At 35.9% G+C, this 21,296-nt stretch overlaps 1 protein-coding gene across 7 annotated transcripts in view; it reads left to right on the plus strand.

Moving 5' to 3' along the window:
* The window catches only part of ARHGAP22 (Rho GTPase activating protein 22), a 402,535-nt gene that overhangs the window by 349,245 nt on the left and 31,994 nt on the right, over positions 1-21,296 (plus strand). For all 7 annotated transcript variants that reach the window (XM_051981883.1, XM_051981885.1, XM_051981884.1 and 4 more), the window contains one exon: positions 17,584-17,791. In XM_051981883.1, coding sequence (XP_051837843.1) covers positions 17,584-17,791 — 208 coding nt within the window. The remainder of the gene's footprint in view (positions 1-17,583; positions 17,792-21,296) is intronic.

A 21,296-nucleotide genomic window follows, 5' to 3' on the forward strand; every position in this document is an offset into this window, starting at 1 on the left:
GTTCACATCTACTCAGTGTTTAAAGAGTACATTATCTCATTAGATCCTTAGATCCTTGAAGTAAAAAAGAGCCCTTGGAGCTAAGCTTTAGGACCATAGAGGATAGATTAAGGGGAGAAGAGACTTGAGAAGGAGATACCAATTATGAAGTTATCATAGTTCAGGCAAAAAGTGATGAGAACTTGAACTAAGTTTAGGGTTGGGAGAATAAAGGGAAGGGGACTAATATTAGAGTTGCTGTGGAAGTAAAATCAACAAGACTTCACACTTGAGTGGTTTTGTGAAGAAAAGGGGAATTTGGATCAGAGAGATGTTTCTGAGGATGTGAACCTGTGTGACCAGAAGGATGGTAGTATCCTCGACAAACATAGGTAAATTCAGGAGAAATATAATGTTGAAGCAGGAGAGAAGAAAGAGTTCTATTTTAGACATGGTGAGTTTGAGATGTGTACAGTACATGCAGCTTGGAATGTCCAGTAGACAACTGGTGATAGATAACTGGAATTCAGGAAAGATTAGAATCTGATATATAGAAGTTAGTCATTCCCCCTGACTCACACCAATATATTTCCTTCTTCTGAATCAACTTTTGATTTATTCATCTGAATCTCTGTTTAACCAAATGAACAATATATTTCTTTCTTCTGAATCCATTTTTGATTTATTCATCTGAATCTATATTTAAACAAATGAATGGGACTATTTTTGATTTACTGGCTGTGATGAGTTGACTTGGGATCAGTCTTATTTTGAATGGCAGTAAGTGTTTAATTAATCTTCAAATGGGCTTTAGTTCTTTTCTAAAGTCAACCACTGTAACCAGCAAGACTAGAAAAGAAAAACTTCCATTGTCTGCCCAATTTTTAAAGACCTCTTACTGGAGACCTTTCCTTATCCTTAGTGATTGCTGGCATTGCTCTCCCTTTCCCTTGTGACTTTGAATGTATTTGGTATTTATTTGCCTATGTACATATTGTACACACACACACACACACACACACACAGTAGAACTGTAAGTTAAAGGACAAGGACTATTATTCTAGCATTTGCTCCAATGCTTGACGCCTAAAAGAGCCTAAATGCTTGTTGAATGAATGAATAAATCGTATAATACTTGACTTTCTCATGACACTGTTCACATTTTATTTTTTGTAAATAAGATTTTATTTACATTTTATATCACTATAATTTCATACTATAAATTTTATATATACATATATATAAAACTATAAATTCCTAGAGTTTGTGTATTTGTCTTATCTCCTCTATCTGGGGGAGATTTTTATTGGTCTGGCATACAAAACTTTTATTACTATCTTAAAATCTACAAACATAGATACCAACTTTCTCCCTTCCATCTCACTGGGTCCTGCTTCTCTGTGGTAGATTGGAGAGTGGAGTTACTATCTTTGTGAAGAAGAGGAGAAACAAGTTGATTTTCTTCTCTGCTTGTTTTTGCTTCTGTCAGATAAAAAGGTCAAACTTGGGTATTTCTTAGGGTCTTTCCAGTTCTTATGAAAAACCTTAGAACTGCATGGCTAAGGAGGACAGCTGGAGAATCCTGAGAGTTTGAACATCTCTGGTTTATAGAGTTTGGGTTAGGAAATACTGCTGTAGTTTCTGTAGTTCTGCCATAAAATAGCAAGTAACCTTTTAAATGCCCTCATGAATTTGCATTTCAAATATTCCAGTCTCTCAGACAAAATTCACCTATATTTCCAAACTAGTTTCCAAAATCCAATAGCAAATAAAAAGATCCAGAAGGAAATGAATGAATGATAACCATCTTCCTTTAAGTGCTGTGCTGAAAGTCCTACCCCCTTTTAAATTAAATCCTGATAGATAATTTCTTTTTCCCAAGTAGATGTACCAATCATACTTGCCTGGGAAGGAGAATTCTAATTTCTAACCATGGCGACATCACTTTAAGCACTATCACCTACAGGAAGACTTTTCTGATCCCCTCTTCTCCCATGTTTCTTCTGTCCCTTTCTATCATAACTTTACATGTTGAATATTGCAGTTGCTTAATGCAATATTCAATAATGCTTATTACATAAGCTTCTTTTCTTTGTATATGTTGTCTTCCCCTCTTCCCTGGTGAATTTCCCCATTTCCTAGGATGGATCCATAGCAAGGATTTAAAGCTAAATTGATTGATTGATTCCAAATGATGTCAATGTCCTGTAGGGAAGAGCAATAGAAAGAGTTTGCATCAGGATAAAGAACAGATGGAAGAAGAGCAAATTACATGATGTCTGTAAATATTAATCATCATGTTTAGCTCCTAGACATGGAACTATCATTATGAGGTAGTACAGGGATTCCCAATGGCTTTTATTTACTGAGCCTTTTCTTACAATTTCACAAAGTATTGTGAACCTCCAGGATAATTTAATATACTATTTGTGATATTCTGGATGCCATTAAAGAATTCTTAGCATGAATCCCTTAATTCATGATTATAAAACCCCAACATGGAGTGTTATAAAACCACTAAATGGGAACCATTGGAAGAGTAGATAATGGTAGATTTTTAGTCAAGAAGAACTTTTGGTTCAAATTTTTTCTCCAGTTACTAGCTGTGTGATCTTAGATAAATCACTTATTTTCTTTCAGTTTCTCTCTGTAAATAAGGCCTTAGACTCTCTGAACTCTAAGGTTCTTCTCCCTCTAGCTTTGATCCTATGATGATTATCTTGCATTTTTAGATTCACAAATAATCCTGTAAATTTAGATTCACAATAATTATCTGATATAGATTGTAAAAGTATTATTTACAGTTGAAAGATGAGTTAACTGAGGTTCAAAGAAATGGTCTTTCTTGTCCATGATCACACAGCCAGCAAAAGCAAAGCTGGAATCTAGTTCTTTTTCTGTCATATCATCTTGCTAGGCCAAGGGATTAGCCCCAAAGTTTTGAAATCAATTTTTTTTTTTTACAATTTTGTCACATTAAAGAAAAGCAAGCACAAAAGATTTAGAGCTGGAAAAAAAGATTAGAGATTATCTAGTATCAGCTCTTCCTTTTAGGAATCTGAGTCCCTGAGAGGTTAAGTGATCTTCAGCTTGCTCAATCAGTGACAGAGCCAGATTTGTCCCCACAATTTCTAATTTTAGGGATAATTCTCTTGCTACTATAGTTTGTTGTTCAGTTGTTTCAGTCATGTCCAACTTTTTGTGGCCCCATTTGGAGTTTTCTTGGCAAAGATAGTGAAATGGCTTGCTATTTCCTTCTCAAGCTCATATTACAAATGAGGAAACTGAGGCAGACAGGGTTATGTGTCTTGCCTAGTGTCACACTCCTAATAAGTGTCCTGATGCTAGATTTGAACTTAGGAAGATGAGACTTTCTGGCACTAGACCAAGAATTCTATTCATTGTATCACCTAGCTGTCCTTACTTACCCATTACATTTTCTAAATTGTCATATTTTTGATCTCTAGTGATTCTTGTTCATCTTGTTTTATGTTTCACAAATATGTATTTTGCTTGTGTTTCTAATCCACCCAGTAGTAATTCTGATGAATTTGTGGTGGTAGTCCTCTCTTGGTCTTTTCAAGAGTATGATGAAGTCAGTAATTTTTGTAGAGACTCTTTCATTGATAACATTGACATCCCAATTATATAATTCTGGATGCTCAACTTTCAAATAACAAGGAAAATTGTTTTTCCTTTGTAGCTCAGCAAACTAGTAAACTCATTTTGGATTATATCAGACAAACAGATTACAGGAGCAATAGCTTTGAAATCGTGACCTTCAATTCTGTGTCCTAGTTGATAATTAACTCCATCATAATGTGAAAGATCCTAGCATTAGAAAAGGCTAACAAATTCACCAGTGCTTGTGTCAGATTAATTATCTTACTAGATTTTAATATCTTTTTTTGACATCACCTACATTTTACTTCTCCCAAAGTCTGTGCTTTATAGCAAAGAATTTTTTAAAAACTAGGAAGAGAAAAATAAATGCAGTAAAACCAGTCAACGTTTTGATGTTACATGCAATGTATCTTTCTTATCAGACCCTTCCTATTTTTGTAAAAGAGTAGGGGAAACTCTCTTGCTCTATTAATTTTTGCATATACAAGAATAGCCTGAAAAAACTCCTTGGACTCCCCCGTCACTTTTTTTGCCTTTTAAAATTGATTGATTTTTGCTTAATCGTGCCTTTTGTTTTAATATTATATTAATTTTTTTTTCTTTTTGCTGAGGCAATTGGGGTGAAGTCACACAGCCAGGAAGTGTTAAGTGTCTGAGATTGGATTTGAACTGAGGTCCTTCTGACTTCAGGGCTAGTGCTCTATTCACTGTGCTACCTTGCTGTCCCTATTGCATTCATCTCTAAATATATTACCTTTCTTTCTCTAATCAGGAAGTTATCCCTTGTACCATGATTTTTAAATCAGCAAAAATCAAAATCATAAACAGCCATCATCCTCCATATCTTGTCCCTCATGGATTCTTTTTAACATTAATTTCTTCTGCAGAGAATTAGTGCAATGAAATCAGTGGATTCTTGTGCCCCTCCTCTAAATGTTCATCCAAGTTTGGAGTTTTTTTTTTCATCTAAATAACCTTTTGGAGAGATTTGGTAGTAAAAAGAATGCAGGGAAAGCATATTTGCCAAATTTCAGGCACATAAATTCCTCAAATCTCCCAATTGGAAAAGACCTCTGAGAATATTTACTCCAATTTATACCAGAACAGAAAACCTTTTTAGATGAATGATCATCTCATTGGAAAATTACTTGGGAAACCTATGTAAAAAACATGGCATTTACCATGCTGTTTTAATGATGTATTCTAAATCCATTGGCCCTGGATGTGTCTATTAGCTGGCTTGGCTAGTGAGTTAGCTTATAGCACACATGGATTCATTGGGGGACCCAGTATCAAAATGAATGAAAAACTTTCCTGGATACATTGTATAATGGATCAGACTTAGTGTGCTAGGGGGAAAACCCCAAAACCTAGTGTCCAGATAGATCCTAATAAGAAAAAAGACAATTTCTCCAAAACCTTCTTGTTCATCATTCTTATACCATAATAGAACTCCATCAAAATCATATGCCACAACTTGTTCAGTCATTCCCCAATTGATAAGCATCTCCTCAATTTCCAATTCTTTGCTTCCACAAAAAGAACTTCTAACACCATTTTTGTACAAATGGGCCCTTTTCCCTTTCCTTAGATATCTTTGGTAAATAGACCTAGTAACATTACTGAGTCAAAGGGGATAGTTTTATAACTCTTGGGCATGGATCAAAATTCCTCTCTAGAATGGTTAAACTAGCTCATAACTGCCACTAGTGCATTAGTGCCTCAATTTTCCCATATCCCCGCCAGCATTTGTAATTTTTCTTTTTTTTTTTATGTTAGCCAATCTGTGAATTGTGAAACAAACATATACATGCACACATATATGTATATAAAATTCAAAAAATCTCATGTTAAAAACTCCTTCTTATTAGATAACAGCTCAGAGTCAGGAAGACCCAATTGCTAATTCTTCCTGAGACACATAATAGGTGTGATCTTGGGCAAGTCAAGTCAATAACCTCTCTCAGACTCAGTTTCCTCATTTGTAAGATGACAGCATCTACTTCTTGGGGACATTATGAGGATCAAAGGAGATAAAACGTGCAAATCATTTTGCACTAATACTTAAAGCACTATACATAGTTTGGTGTCAACTTGTCTTATCCATTTTCTCAGCACCAAGTCATATGTAGATGCTTATGGGGTGAAGATTCATAAATAGCAGTTAATGATATCTACAAATAACATCTTCCAGAAAAGAAAGCAGGGCACGAAATGTTATGTTTAGTGACTCCACCCTACCCCAAGCTTAATGGAGAGAAGAATTGATCTAATCATCATGACAGTTTCTGCTTTTAGATACATCACAGATTATAGCTGTGGTGAGAGAAGACATTTTATCCCCTTCCTTCTGCTCCCCCCAAATCCCTCCATCTTGGCTTCCTGACTACAGGTTTTACCCAGTGGTTCTCCAAGTATGGTCTAGAGAATCCTGGGAATCTCTGAAACCCTTTTAGAAGGTCTACAAATTCAAAAATAGTTTTTATTTCCAATATGGTAAATGTCTATAAATATAATCCAGATAAACAAAAACATTTTGGAGAGATCCTCAATAATTTTTAATAGGATAAAGACACTGAAAACAAAAGTTTGAGAACCACTGGGTTTTACCAATAGGTAAATTACTTCACTGAAGAAGTCTCAATTCATTTTTTTTTTAAAAATTGAGTGACAAGCATTTATTTTCTTCTCCTCCCAGTTAAGATTTTTTTTTTAATCCACCCCTGTAACAAATTGCATAATAAAGAAAACCAAATCCCCATGTTAGCCATATCTAAAAATGCAGGATTCATTTTACATTTTGCATTCATAAACTCTCTGGGGATAGCATTCCTCATCAGCAATCTTCTGTAATTTTATGTTTGGTTATTTCTTTATTGTTTTGATCAGAGTTGTTAAGTATTTTAAAGATGTTTGTCTTTAAAATGTTGCTGTTGTATAAATTGTACTTAATTCATTTTGCATCGGTTTATTCTAGTTTTCCTAGAATAAACTTCCTAGAATACAATGACTATTCACAATACAATGACTATTCACCATGATAACATTTCATTTCATTAATATATCATAATGTGTATGGTATACACTCCCCAATTAAAGGGTTTCCCTCAGTTTTCAGCTTTTTGCCTCTGCTAATAGAATTGCTTTAAATATTTTTTGTACCTCTGAGTTACATTTGGGAGCATAATTTTAAATTGCTTTTCAGAAGGGCTGAACCACTTTCACAACTCTACCAAATTAGTTTTTTTTCAAATTTAGGAAGAAGCTTATCTTAAAAGCAGTTCCACAAATACTGGGTAGATGTGTAAAATAATAATTCTTATTATAATTGCATCAAATTAATTGAATCCTAAAGGCAGTTTTTTTAGCCCATTGCCAGTTGGGTGGTTTTAATAAATTCCATTTCTTTTATGGAGTTCTGCAAGTGAGGCTAATTTCTCTTTTATAGTTCAAGGAGCTTTTCTTGCTTCTAAATTAACACTTAATTTTCTGTGAAATGTTCTTGAGCCCTGGCATTCTTTTTTGTGTGTTTTTTTTAAATTTAATTCCATGTGCCACAGGGCTCTGATGTAATAATTACTTATTAAATTGAAAATTAAAGGATGCAATTAAACTTTTGCAAATTTTTGCAAAATACTTCAAAGTCTAGTCACTCAGTCAGTCAGCCAGCTGGTACTAATTAAGTTCCTACTGTACAGTACTTGATTTACCATTCTTCAGACCTCTACCTAAATTGGATTCTTTTTGTAATATAAATTCGTCCCTACCCACCCACTTCACTTAGCCTATATAAAAAAGGCATACACAAAACAAAACCTTTATTCAAGTCACAAAATGTACTAAAATGCAGACATATTAGATGCTATACTATGATAAACAGAATTATGAAATGAAAGATAAAGTTAATAATAAAGTATGCACGGTACATAAAGTTAACATAGATGTGTTAAGATATTGCTCCTTTCCCATCCATTGCACCCAGCCTTTATTGCTGGTGATTGACTGTGCAACTTTTTAATGAAGTTATCAAGAGGTATTTGGATAGAGACTCTCTTTTTTCCTTTATATATCTGAAGATATAAAGCAATGTTATACTCAACAAGTCTTTGAAAAAAAATCTTGAGGTATTTAGATATCTTTTCAATAAAGGACAAAATTAATTTAAAGATAAAATGCTTCTTCCAACTGTTTGTTGTGAACTTTTTAGTGTGACCTCCAAAAGTTTCCAGTTTCCAAAGTTTCCAGTTCTTTTTCTATAATCTTTGTAGCTAGCATCTCATTTGGTTCCTTATCCTGCAGTTCTCTGTGAAACTCAATCAATTCTACATCTTTCTCATTCACTTCTAGCTCCAATTGTTATAAGAATTTTGATCTTGTTACTCATATCTTTAAATGTTTAATCTTTGCCAAATTCACTGGAAGAAAACTTCTATATGTGTTATATATGGGATAATTTTCTATATATATTCTATATGGGAAAACCCCCAGACTTTCTTCATACATATTTGGATCTTTCTATGCCTTAGCAATATTCCCGATTGCCTGGTAAATATTATGGGACTTCCAGAAATCTCTTAATGTCAAGTCCTTATCTGTATCTAAAGTTGCAGTTGTGTGAGCAAATGTGGAAATTTTTTGAAATCAACTCATTGGTTGTAATAATGTGGTAGTGTAAAGACAGATCACTTTTATGTTTTCTTTAAAATCATCCAGATGAGGTGGGCCTGGAGCATTATCCAAAAATGAGTAGAATCTTGAAAGAAATACCATTATCATTCTAAAATCGTGGGAGTGAAATTATGCAAAAACCATTATTCAAAGATGATAAAGTCTTTCCATATTTAGGATTAATGAAATAATGCTCAGGTAATGTCTCCTTGCTGATTCCTTTTTATGCTTTAGGATTTTCTCTATGGTCCACAAGAATAGGTTTTAATTTGCAAGTCCTAGAGTATGCTTTCCAAGCAAAAAGATAACTATGTTTTGAAGCTTTAGATTTTTTTAAACATATTTCCAAATTTGTCATGCTATGCAAGAAAAATCAGACCAAAAGGGGAAAAACCATGAGAAAGGACAAAAACAAAAAAAGGTAAAAATGCTTCAATCTACATTCAGTTTCCATAGTTTTCTCTCTGGATGCAGATGACATTTTCCATCCCAAGTCTATTGGATTTGTCTTGAATCACTGTACTGTGGAGAAAAACCAAGTCCATCACAATTGCTCATCATATAATATTGTTACTGTGTACAATGATTTCCAAGTTCTACTCACTTCACTCAGCATCAGTTCATCTAAGTTTTTCCAGGTTTTTCTGAAATTAACCTGCTCATTATTTCTTATAGAACAATAATATTCCATCATATTCATATACTATAACATATTCAGTCATTCTCCAATTGATGGGTATCCATCAGTTTCAGTTCCTTGCCATTACAAAACTAGTGTAATTTTTTTTCCAGTTCCTTGCCACTACAAAACTAGTATAATTTTTTTCTCCACCAAAATGTAGCTTTGAGATAGCATTCTTTGATAAAATGAATGATTCTATATTAAAGATTTGCTGTGGCAAGTAGGGAGCTTTTTTAATTTCTTTTTTGCAGTAACTTCTCTTTTGTCAGCAGCCTCTCCCAACACTTGCACGTTATGAAATCCTGTGCAATTTTTTAAAAATGCAAAGAAACCACTTCTTGAAATACCTTTGTTCCTTCAGGGTACTTTACCTTTAAATCTTTGAAGAAATTTCTAGTCTTGACTTGAATTGCCAGTTTCCTCATCTGTAAAATAAACTGAGAAAAGAAATAGTGAATGATTGTAGTATCTTTGCCAGGAAAATCCCAGACAGGGTCATGAAGAGTCAGACAGCATTAAATAACAACAAATGTATCAGGCATGACACAAATATAAACATGAGATAGTCCCTGCCTTCAAAGTGCTTACATTTATCTAGAGTAGCAAGATCTGAGAGCTGGAAAGAGAGATTGAGTGGGAAACATTTAAGACATTTTTGAGTAGGAGTTGTCTTGCTTGAGAACATTCTTCTGAGTCTGGTCATCAATCCATCCTTTTTTGATGCAACTGATAAATTGACTTCATGCAAGAACTGTCTTTTGTCTGCTACTTATCCAAGCAACATCCTTCGTTAAGGCAACACTAATTCACATGCTATTGATAGCAATTTTCATCCCTTGTGTTTTCTAATTATTTTCATTTCCAAGTCTATTAGTTTACACTCATGAGATAGTTCACTTTTCCCTTTAAGAGCACATTTACCACCATCCTTGGTGAAAGTGAGATGAGAAAACTGGAAGAATGAGCTTTGAGAAAAGGCCATTGGGTTTGTCAGCTAAGAAATTATTAGTGACTTTGTAGAGAGTCATGAGCTTAGAAGACAGATTTCAAAGAACTAAAAAGAGAGAGAGGAAGGAAACTAATTAGAGGCAGCTATTGTAGATGGCTTTCGCAAGGTAGCAGAGATGTAAGAGAATAACTAGCAGAGATTGAGAGGTCAAGCAAGTTTTTTTGAGAATGGAGTAGCACATATATGCATAGGCAAGTAACAAAGCTGCCAGAAGAGGGAACAATTGAAAATTAGTGAGAGAATAGGGATGATAATGGGGCAATCGGCTGGAAAAGTCAGGAGGGACTGGGATCATGTGCATGAAGAGGGGTAAAGAGAAAAGTTAGCTCTTCACATGAGACAAGAGTGGCGGATGAGATGGTGGCAGAAGATATCTGGATGGTGTGAGATGAGAAACAGCATACAGAGGGAGCACTGAGAATAGTCTCAATATTTTCAGTGAAATATGAGTCAGGACTCAGCTGGGAGGGCAGAAAAAGGGTGGGCTATAGAAGTTTGAAGAAAGATGAAAGGTTTAGAAAAGCCATTGTGGTGAGTGCCATAATGAGTAAAATAAGGAAGGCCACCATGAGGATCGAGTCAAAATTACATAATAAACTTGTGGATTCACCACAGTTTCATGAGGCAAAAAAGTCCAGATACTAATACATTACCAAATACTGTTGTACAGGTACATGGTAGATGGTACATTAAAACTGGCACAGAATTTTGCATCAAGGAATCTGAGTTTTAGTGTTAGCTCTGCTAATTACCACTTGTGCACAAATTATAGACTATCAGTTTCCTCAGCTATAAAATAATTCTAGGATTTCTAAGATTCTCTCTAACTTAAAATTTATGATCTTAAAAAAATACATAGTTTCAGTAACTAGAAGCTCTTCTGGTAAAGAGAAAAATGTATGTAACCAATCCATAAGTATTTATTAAGGATTATTAAGGATGACTAGGTAGTATAATAGATAAAGCATCAGACCTGGAGTCAGGAAGACTCATCCTGAGTTTAAATTTGACCTCAGACACTTCCTAGCTGTGTGACTCTGGACAAGTCACTTAAGTCAGCTTCCTTATCTGTAAAATAAGCTGAAAAAGAAATAGTGATTGATTCTAGTATTTTTGCCAGGAAAATCCCAAATGGGTTCATGAAGAGTCAGACAAGACTAACAACAACAAACATGTTAGGTATTTTACTAGGTCAGTCCCAAGTGCTTACATTTATCTGAGTAGCAAAGTCTAGGAGCTGGAAAGAGAAAGGGTCATCTTGCTTGAGAATTTGGGCCAGTCTTCTGGGGTGAGAATCTCCATGGGATGACCAGATTGAGGGTTTCTGCAAAAAACAAATCACCTCTCTAGCCCTCTAATTTCCCACACCCCAGAAGTGAGGGCTTCCCAGCTGTTGTCAGAGGGATGGAAGTCCCATTTCTGGTCATGAAAGCTAGACTCGAGCTTGTGTCAAGAATTCAGGGGATAAACAAAGACAAAAAGAAAAGGCAGGTGTTGGTCAGATCAGGATCCATTGAATTGTTAAGAACCTTGCAGTTTGTGGCATTCAGATAGTTTCCTTTGCAATTGCTCTGCCATTGTTCTTGTCTTTGCATATTTCCCTTGTAAGGGCAATAAACACTTTTAAAGCATCATAGCTTGTAGATGCCTTTTTTTTCCCCAGGAATATCAGAAAGGGAAGGCAAAGAACCTACATGCTTTTCAAAAAGTGGAAGCTTATTAAATGACCTGAAACCAGGAGCTAGTATAATATGTGTGGCGGAAAAAGTACTGACCTGATCTGAGTGCAGGTTCTTTTCTGACTTATATGGCTTGGGATTTTTTTTTTTTTTTTTTTTTTTAGGGACCAGTTTTTTCATCACTAGTTAGCCTTTTCTGAGCCATTATGATAATCAGAAAGATTCTTCCTTTTATAGTTTCTTTTAAAAAAACGACCCAGAAAGCACAAATATCTGGTGCCCTGAGAGAAAAGGCACAAATAATTTTTCTGCTTTTTATCTGTTTCTATTCACAGTGTGACACTGGCGTACAGATAGTGCACTTCCTTTTGGTCCTTTCTCCTTTCAGGTCCCATGAAGTTTGTTATTTATCATTTGATAATCTAAAATAAGTCATTTCATTTATAACCATTCCCATTTTAGATAGATAGGAACAGTAAATAGCCAGTTGGTTAAATGTTTATAATGGTCCATGATTAAGTTCCTAAGTATTTGACCCCTAACAATAGTGAATGCTTACAAGTCCAGAAAAAGAGTGGAAAACTTCATTATAAATAACTTGCTTCTTTAATTGAAGGCAAGTCACCATATTTACAGCCAGATATGTGAACTCAATATTGTTAGATTCCATCGAGTATATAGTTAATTTTTTTCTTTCTGTGTACACATTGCATTCTAGGGACCTTAGAGGCCATCTCATCTAAAAATGTCATTTTATGGGTGAGGATGCCAAAACCCATTCAGGTTAAGGAATTTTCCTAGAGTCATATTAAATAGTAGAGGTTGGATTTGCACTCAATTCCTGTGGCTTTGAGAGTAGCACCTTTTTCAATGCATTGTGCTACATCCTCACAAGTCAGCTGAACAAAGTATGATTGCAAGAAGTAATTGTCTTAACATGCAATAAAGAATTCCCAATAAAAACCCATTTTCCCTCTTTGTTGTGAACCTGTGAGGTTGTGTTACTTTAATTCTTCATTGCATATAATACCTATGGCCTGATTTGCCAAAAAAAAATCTATTGTAAAAGGCAGTATTTTGTGGAATTAAAATATGAGTATTTGTAGGAATATTAAAACAGTTTCTGTCTCGCTGCATGGTACAGTCTGCATATCTATTTACCTTGACCACCCTGAGTTTCAGGGTATCTTAAAATTCTTAATGCTAAAGTAAGTCTGGGGGGGAGGGTTATTGCGTGGGGGGAGGCAATTAAAATACAGTAATGTATTTAACACCAAAAAAAAAGTATGTGCATATATATGAGAGATCTCACAGGAAAAAAAAAAGTACTTGGACTTGAAAGTGAAGATCTTTCATGTACAACTTGTTTTTCTTTATAAATATGCAATTATGTTGTGAGTAAATCCAAATACCTGAGGGAAGAAACATAGAGGAATACCATTAGATAAAGATTTATGGAGAGAGAATTGATTTTTGTCCCTTGTAGTATATGCTACAGACCATCTAGACAGAAAGAGGAAATAAGTGATTCTTTAGGAAAATAATTCACAAGCCTGACATCAATCCATGTAGCAGTGATAAGAGATTTCAATTATCTCAACATCTACTGGATCTCTCTTTCTCTACCAAAAACAGAGCAGCTAATAACTTGCCCTAATAATATCATCCCTTAAAAGTGGAAGACTCATTTTCCCTTTCCTTGTTAGGAAAAATTTTATATTGGATCTGATTTTCAATATCAGGACTGTTCTGGTTGTTGGGTTGAAAATAATGGGAATGTCATGGGTAGGTGATAGCCTTTTTCTCCTACAGTTTGTGATTGAGCAAAGGAAACACCAGACATAGTCTGACATGCCTTTTAAATTTCAGAAAGCTTATTTCAAATGGAGTTCAGTCAAAGGATAAAGAAACTTCCAAAGACTAAAGTTTTAGGAGGATTTAGCCTAAAAAAAGGAAACCCTTTAGAATAAAGACAAAAATAATGAAACCATTCCATTGTGTTGTTTTTTTCCCCAAAGAAAACAAGCAAACATCAATTGTCTGAAGAGACTGAAATGGAATATACAGTGAACTCACAAATCAACTTAGGTTGGGGAAAGGATTCTGGGAGGAATGACCAAATTAGATGGGAAATTACCTGACTCTCCCAAATTCCCCCATAAATAAGTTAAAATAATACTTCAAAGTGAAATGTGAGTGGCAGAAAGTGGTAATTTGGTCTGATTGAAGTATATGTATCTCCTGGCAGACACTGCCAAATCAACAAGTAGCAGGTCTGGGGTAGTTGGTGGCAGGAATAGTTTGAGATAGGGCAGCAGCTTCACTTTCAGAAATTTGACCTATAAGATTCAGGAGAAACGTTAAAAGACAAAGATTAAAGACCAAATATAAGAGACTTAATAAAGTGGAACTGATTATTATATGAACAAAAATTATCTGTAACACTTATGAAAATTATCTTTATTTGGATAGTTTGAAAGAACATACATAGAAGACTTGATGTTGAGTTGAGTGTGATGGGATGATCTTAAAAAGTGAAACTGGGTAGGGAGAGTAAAATGAAGCAATTATCTCATGCAAATGGGGTGTTAATGGAAGAACTGTTATAATAGAAGCAGGAGGGATTGGAGGGCTGCTAGTGCTAAAATCTTATTTTCATTAGAAAATAGAAGGGTATAAAAGTCTTCTTAATTTAAAAAGAAATAAAATGACAAGGGGATAGGATAAGAGAGACATGCTTTAAAAGGGTGTACAAACAAATCAACTTAAGTTTTTAAGAGTTATGTATAGAAGATGGGGATGTGATGTGATGATGATAATCATGTGATATCATTTGGTCCTCTTTAAGAATGAAGAGCAATCACCATAGAAGATGGAAGAAAGAAGTTATAATAAATTTAAATATATCTGTCATGGTTTTATAACATTAGTGTCAGGAATACTAATAGTATGAGTTAAGGCTAGTGAGGGAAACTAAGGACAGCAAAAAGGCTTATTGTTGTTTAGCTACTGGGGAAAAGAGGTAGACCAAAGAAATTTTAGGACAACTGCTTGGATTGGACGTAACAACAATCAGTGACAACTAGAAGAAGGAAGAGCTGCTTAATACTTATTTATATTCTTTTCTTACTAAGGAGGATGATCTTTGTGCTGGAAATGGAACAAAAATGACCAACAGGGTCAACTCAAGATAAATGGCATGATAAGAGAGCACCTAGTTGTTTTTGATGGATATAGGTCACCTGAACAAGATGAACTTAGGAAGGGAAAGACTTAGCAAATGTGATTTGGAAAGTCCATCAAAAATGGAAGATATAGCGTTGACAGAAGAGAAATATGTTAATTTTCAAAACTGGGGTAGAAAACAGAAACTGCAAAATATAGTTCAATGAGCTTAGTTTTAATGCCTGGGAAATTCTGAAATGGAACATTAAATAGGTGGTTGTTGAACAATAGAATAGTGGTGATCACAAAGCTTTGTCTAGAACAAGTCATGCCCATCTAACATCATTTCCTTATATCTAGGGATTGTTGTAAATGTAATTTACCTAGATTTTTAGCAAATATTTGATAAAGCATCTCATACTTTTCTTGTAAAAAGATGGAGAGAGGTAGATGGGATGATACTATAATTAGATGCATTCATAACAAGTTGAATTGCAGAAGTCAAAGAATTAATGGGTTTCATGTCAACTTGTCAAGAAGTTTCCAATGGGGTGAGTGCCCCAGGATTCTGGGTATTTAATATTTACATCACTGACTTAAGTAAAGGTGTAACTGGCTCTTCACTTCTACAGATGGCACAAATCTGGGAATGGCAGCCAACGCACTCGATAATTGTATCCGAGTTAAAAAGAAATCCTGATAGGCAAGAGCAGTGGTGTCCAATCTAACTAGAAATGGAGGCTGCTAATATGACCATGAAGGCCATATGTTGACTTAGTTTTTAAATATGATTTTTGTTTTTTGTATTTATTTTATTTTGTTAAATATTTCTGAATTACATTTTAATCTGGTTTAGACCACACTTATGTTTGTGGGCCATATGTTTGACACCTCTGTGCTAGAGCATTGAGCTGAATCTAGTAAGGGGAAATTCAATAGGGATAAATGTAAGCTTCATACTCACTTTAAAAATAATCAAAGTCACTAGTATTTCTGGGGGACTCATGTCCAGACAGTTGTTCATGTAGAAAAGATCCAAGAGTTTTAAGGCACTGAAAGTTCCAAGAAAGTCAGCAAGGAAGTATGGCTGCAGGGCAATGTACTGCTGCCAATGAAGTCTTAAGTCCTTATTTTCTGGAATAAGCAGGCTATACAAATCTCTCTCTATAGTACCTTAGTCAGACTACTTCTTGGAGTCTTGTGTAGGGCTCTGGGGGGTAGAGTTAAAGAAGTTTTTGACAAACTGGAGAGCATGGAAAGCAATGAGGATGGGAGGCTTTAAGTCTAAGCCATGGGAGCAAAATTCAAAGTAACTAAGGAGGTTTATACTGGAAAAAACAAGACTCAAGATAGCCTCTTTCCACCATTTAGCATTCTCAAATGGAAGAAAGATTAGGTTTGTTCTGTTTGCTCCCAGAAGGCAAAACCAGGAGTCATGAGTACAAGAGAAACAAGTATTTTTCTATTATATTAATAACTAATTATTAAATTAGGTTTTTCCTTTCTATTTCCTCATACAGAGACCACTCCCTGTAGGCCATTCAGCCAGTCTCTGAAGGACAAGGCTGATAGATGAGATTGGCCAAATTCTCAGGGTACATGCTCCATGATCTTGAACTGAACTTACTCAACTAGGCAACCTCACAATTGTTTATAGTGTAAACAGGATCTAATCTGGACAATTCCAGATCTAAAGCATTAAACCCATGTCCTTGTTCTCTTCCACTGGAGTCTAGGCTAACCCAGTTAATGTAGGAGAAAACCAGAGTGGGCTAGAGATGGATTCCTTTGTCCTATTGCTGTAGGTGGTCCAGTCTCAGGATCAAGCCACATTCTCATCTGGAGAAGCTGAAGGCTTTCAGCTCACCTCCTCATTTGAAAGTCCACTCCCTCATTCATTGTTCACAAATCGGGGTTGATTTTCAGCTGTCAAGGGCACTACTTTTTCTAAAAGCATATTCAAGCATTCAGTATTTTCATCAACTGTCTTTGGTTACAGCAAGAGACCAGTGACCATCAATCTATTATTGCCTAATTAATAGAGTGATATCCAAAATTCTATCTCTTAGGTCTTTCATTGTCTTGTAGAAATAGCAAATAGGCAAATTAAGACTTGATTGCAGAAAAAATCTTTTACCAAGTAAGGTTGTCAAAAAGTGCTGGGTTCTTCCATATTGGAAGTTTTCAAGAAGAAACCGGATGATCAGTATTCAGATAGGTTATAGTGGGGATTCTCTTGAGGTCCAGTGGGTTGGATTAGATGGCCCCAGAGGTCCCTTCAACTCCAGTCAGTAATCCTGAAAATCAGAGGAGGCTTCCAACAAGTAACATTAAATGCAAGTTACCCCTCCTGCCGCTGGACTAGGGATTCTGATTGGCTTCTATACTTCAATATCCCCTGTACTGGCTTTCCTCATATTAATCCTTAACCAGATCTTGTTTTGTTTTTTTCCATACTTTCCATCATTAGGTGGGAGAAAGAGAAAAATTATTTTATATAGTATCTCAAGTTTAAATTTTACTTTGCATATTTTATTCCATTTGAGCTCAGAAAAACCTTATGAGGCAAGTACTACAAGAATTTATTATCCTTGTTTTACAGATGAAGAAATTGAGACTTAGGTCAGCAAAGCAACTTGTTTAGGGTAACATGGCTAGTAGAGACAAAGCCCCTGTTGGATCCCAAGGTTTTTAGACAAGTCCATTGTTCTTTCTACTTAAAAAAAAAAAAGAAAAAAATTAACATTGGTACTGGGGGTTATTCTCTCCTGCTCCAGGGATCTTTGGACAGCGTTTGGAAGATACTGTGCAATATGAAAGGAAGTATGGTCCTCGCCTGGCCCCATTGCTGGTGGAGCAATGTGTGGATTTCATCCGGGAGCGAGGTCTCACAGAGGAAGGACTCTTTCGGATGCCTGGTCAGGCCAACTTAGTCAAGGATTTACAGGATTCATTTGATTGCGGAGAGAAACCCTTGTTTGACAGGTGAGTTTGAGTTGTTGAATCAGCTGGCAGGAGTCACAATATAAGATTTTTACAAGAATATTCATTGGGTTCCTTTAAATCCCTAATGAAGAATGATGGCTCACTAGACCAGTGGGGAAAATGGCAGCCAGAAGAGAAAACAGCAGCAAAGTAATGTAAAATAATATTTTACATGAGTATGAAGGACTTTGTTGCATATTATATTAGATGGTGCTGGGCTTGAGGCAGGAAGATTCAGCTTCTGCAAATGCCTTGTACACTTTAAGCCATTAGCAATTCTCTTAAGTGATTGAAGAGTTCCAGATTCAGGGATGGAATTAATTCCTACAGCACCAAAAATTCTAGGTCCTTGACACATGAACACACACAGGTATATTTTTATATACTTCATCCTCTCCTTTCAACTGACAGTTACTCTGAGTTCTTGAAAGATTATGTGGGGGACCATTACTGGTCCAATACCAAAAATCCAATTCCAGCTTGGTAAGATCATCTAGAAGCTGATTGTGTCTCTGGCACCTGAGAACCAACCCAAATGAGCTTGGAAATTCTCATTACCGTTAGGTTGGCCATATCAAGAGATTTTTTTCTAACCACAATAACTTTTTTTGTTTGAGGGGATTTGGGGAGGAGAGTTGGGAGTTAAATATCACATAGTAAGTATCTGAGGCCACAGTTGAGTCCAGGTCCTTATGACTCCATTGCTGGTGCTCTATCCAGTGCACCCCAAACCATAATAACTTTTGAGATCATCTACTAAGACAACTGAATGGTAGTGACCAGGATTGAATTGTTAGTTCTACTCCCTCAACTGAAAGGGATTCCTTCTTCTTGAAGTATTCTTAGAACACATTATTTATCTTTTGTATTACATCTTTTCATACAAAGCTCCTATATTATATATATTATAATATATATCATATCTTCCCCATTAAACCAAATTTCCTTGAGAAAAATTGCATCATTTTTCATCTTGGTATGTTCCCATCATTCTAGCTCTTCAAGGTCTTTTTGAATATAACTTCATGTATCTATTGTGTGAACTAACGTGTCTAATTTCAAGTCATTTCCAAATTAACAAGCATGCTACCAAGGGGACCTTGCTAGGAAGTCACAGAGATGGGGTTACAATTCAGGTCTCCTGATTTCTAGTCCAGAGCTCTTTTCACCTTTCCCAGAATCCAGACCACCATCTTGTCCTTTGAATGGCTGTTGACATAGTATGAGTCAGCTATTTCTCAAATTTGAAATGAAGGTCTTTGAGCACTTACCACCAAGTTAAGTTTTGAAGCTTGTGTGAAGTTTGGAAAAGTTTTAGACACAATTTTGTTTTCTAGCTTAGTCCAGACATGTAATGACTTGTAAAGGATCTCGGTGTCTGGCTTAAGTAAGAAGACCAGAGGTTGTGTCATATAACAAGAAAGCTGCACATGGTTCACCAAAGAAAGGGATACCACAGGACTAAAAAAAAATCATGGACTAAATATCTGGGCTAGAAGGGTCTTCATGTTCATTTAATACAACTCCCTCCCCCATTTTACAAAGCATATATAACTGAAGCTCAGAAAAGGGGGATTTTTCAAAGGTCATATATGTAGCAAAAGCAGCATAGGACATGCTGATGGATAGAGCAGATGGAAAGGAAAGGGGTCAGACAGGCAAATACTTCTTAGTCAAAAGGGGAAAGGGGCATTTAGAGCTAGGAAAGGCTTTTAGACACCAAGTGAAATCATCCTTCTTAGGCTAAAATGTCATTCACTTTGGTTGTTACTTATATCCTGTGGCATGTATAACCCTCCTCCCCCCAACTTCCTACTTATAACTTCTACTTAAGAATTGCTGGGCACCTCATCCATCATATCGCTTGGTTCCTTCCCAGCCCAGGGCATCTTCAGTCACATCTGAAAGAGTCTGGCTGGAGAGTCTTGCTGGCTGTTCAAAATATGTGACTGAGACCAGGCTTTTGAAGGAACAAGGAATATTTAGCATGAATAAAAGAAAACTTAGGGTGGAATATGATAATTGTCTTCAAATATCCGAAGTATCACCATATGAAGGAAGAAATAGGTTTGTTCTCAATCCCATAGCACGATTTTGAAGAAGTAAATACTTCTTTATCCCAGCATTCAGAGATGTTCAAAAGGACAATGAGCTACCTTAGGAGATAGAATCTTTTATTGTATTGAGTTCTCTTCATTGGAGGTATTTAGTCAGAGAATGGAAGATTACCCATTGAGGATCTTAGAGAGGGGAGTCTTGATCAGAGAAAGGAATCTGAGATCATTTTTAACCCTACATTGGAAAAAAGCATTGGCTTTGAGGTTAAAAAAAAGTCTGGATCCATATCTTGCCTCTGATATAAGGTCATTAGACCCCCCCTCTCTCCCCACCCAGCCTCAGTTGCCTTAACTATAAAATGAAAAGATTAAACTTGTAAGGACTTCAAGCTCTGAATCTATAATTCTGTGATACTGTGAGTCATCGGGGTTGGAAATGTTTATAGTCACTGAGGCACAAGTGGAGAAAAGGAATATGACTACACTTTCTCCACTTCCACATGGCATTTTAATTAAATGATGTAAATGGAGTACTCTGCTCTGGCTGGACAGTCTAAAAGAACTTTGTCTTGCTGTGATTCTTCCCAAACTCTCAGAAAGTATTTGAAGGAAAATCGTTTTTTCTCCATACAGTAAGTGACCAGCGACTCAGGAATCCCTTCCAGGAAGCACTGTATATGTCTTTTTCATTCACATGGCTGAAGTCAATTCCTTTCCATGATAGCCTCATTCTGTTACTAATATCTACCGGTGTGTTTGTCATTCCCAAGGCTTACTGGTGACTCCTGGAGCACTGTGATAGTGACTTTGCATGGAATTTGGGAACCTCTCCATGCTGAGGGGTCCACATCTAGGTTCTTCCAGCCCTTCAAAAAGGATGCTTTTGTGGGTTACTAAAAGCAAATGTCATTTGCCAAGGTTCACTGTTTCCAGGCTATTCTTCTGCCCTCAAGAGTTCTTAAATGCTTTGATGGAACTCTTCAGCTTCTAGTTGTAAGTTAACAGGTGTCTCATTATTTACATTATTTTTATTTATTTTTTATTAGATAGATAATATCATTATTTATTAATAAATAATAATTTATTGTTATTTTCACTGGCTTAGAACAAAAATGGGTCATTTCATTTTTCTCCACTGGCTTCACCTCGAGGAACATTCCAGTTTCATAGCAGCAGCTCACCCAGACCTGATTACTCCCATTACCCATGGCTTATAGTTAATCATTACTCATACAGGCCCAGTACTGGCTGCTCTAGGAAACAAATGCCTATAAGGCTCTGGGAGGATCACTTATTGACCTTCTCTCTTTGAGTCTACAAGACCCTCAATATTTGCACTATCATTGAAACACAAGTGGAGCTGCCCTGAGAGAAGGCACATTCCCTTGCTGCTGAGAAGAATGATTGGCTGCGAATGACTAGAGTGAAGTCACCGATTCAGGCCCATG

This window comes from Antechinus flavipes, chromosome 2 (assembly GCF_016432865.1).
Source record: "Antechinus flavipes isolate AdamAnt ecotype Samford, QLD, Australia chromosome 2, AdamAnt_v2, whole genome shotgun sequence".
Taxonomy (NCBI): domain Eukaryota; kingdom Metazoa; phylum Chordata; class Mammalia; order Dasyuromorphia; family Dasyuridae; genus Antechinus; species Antechinus flavipes.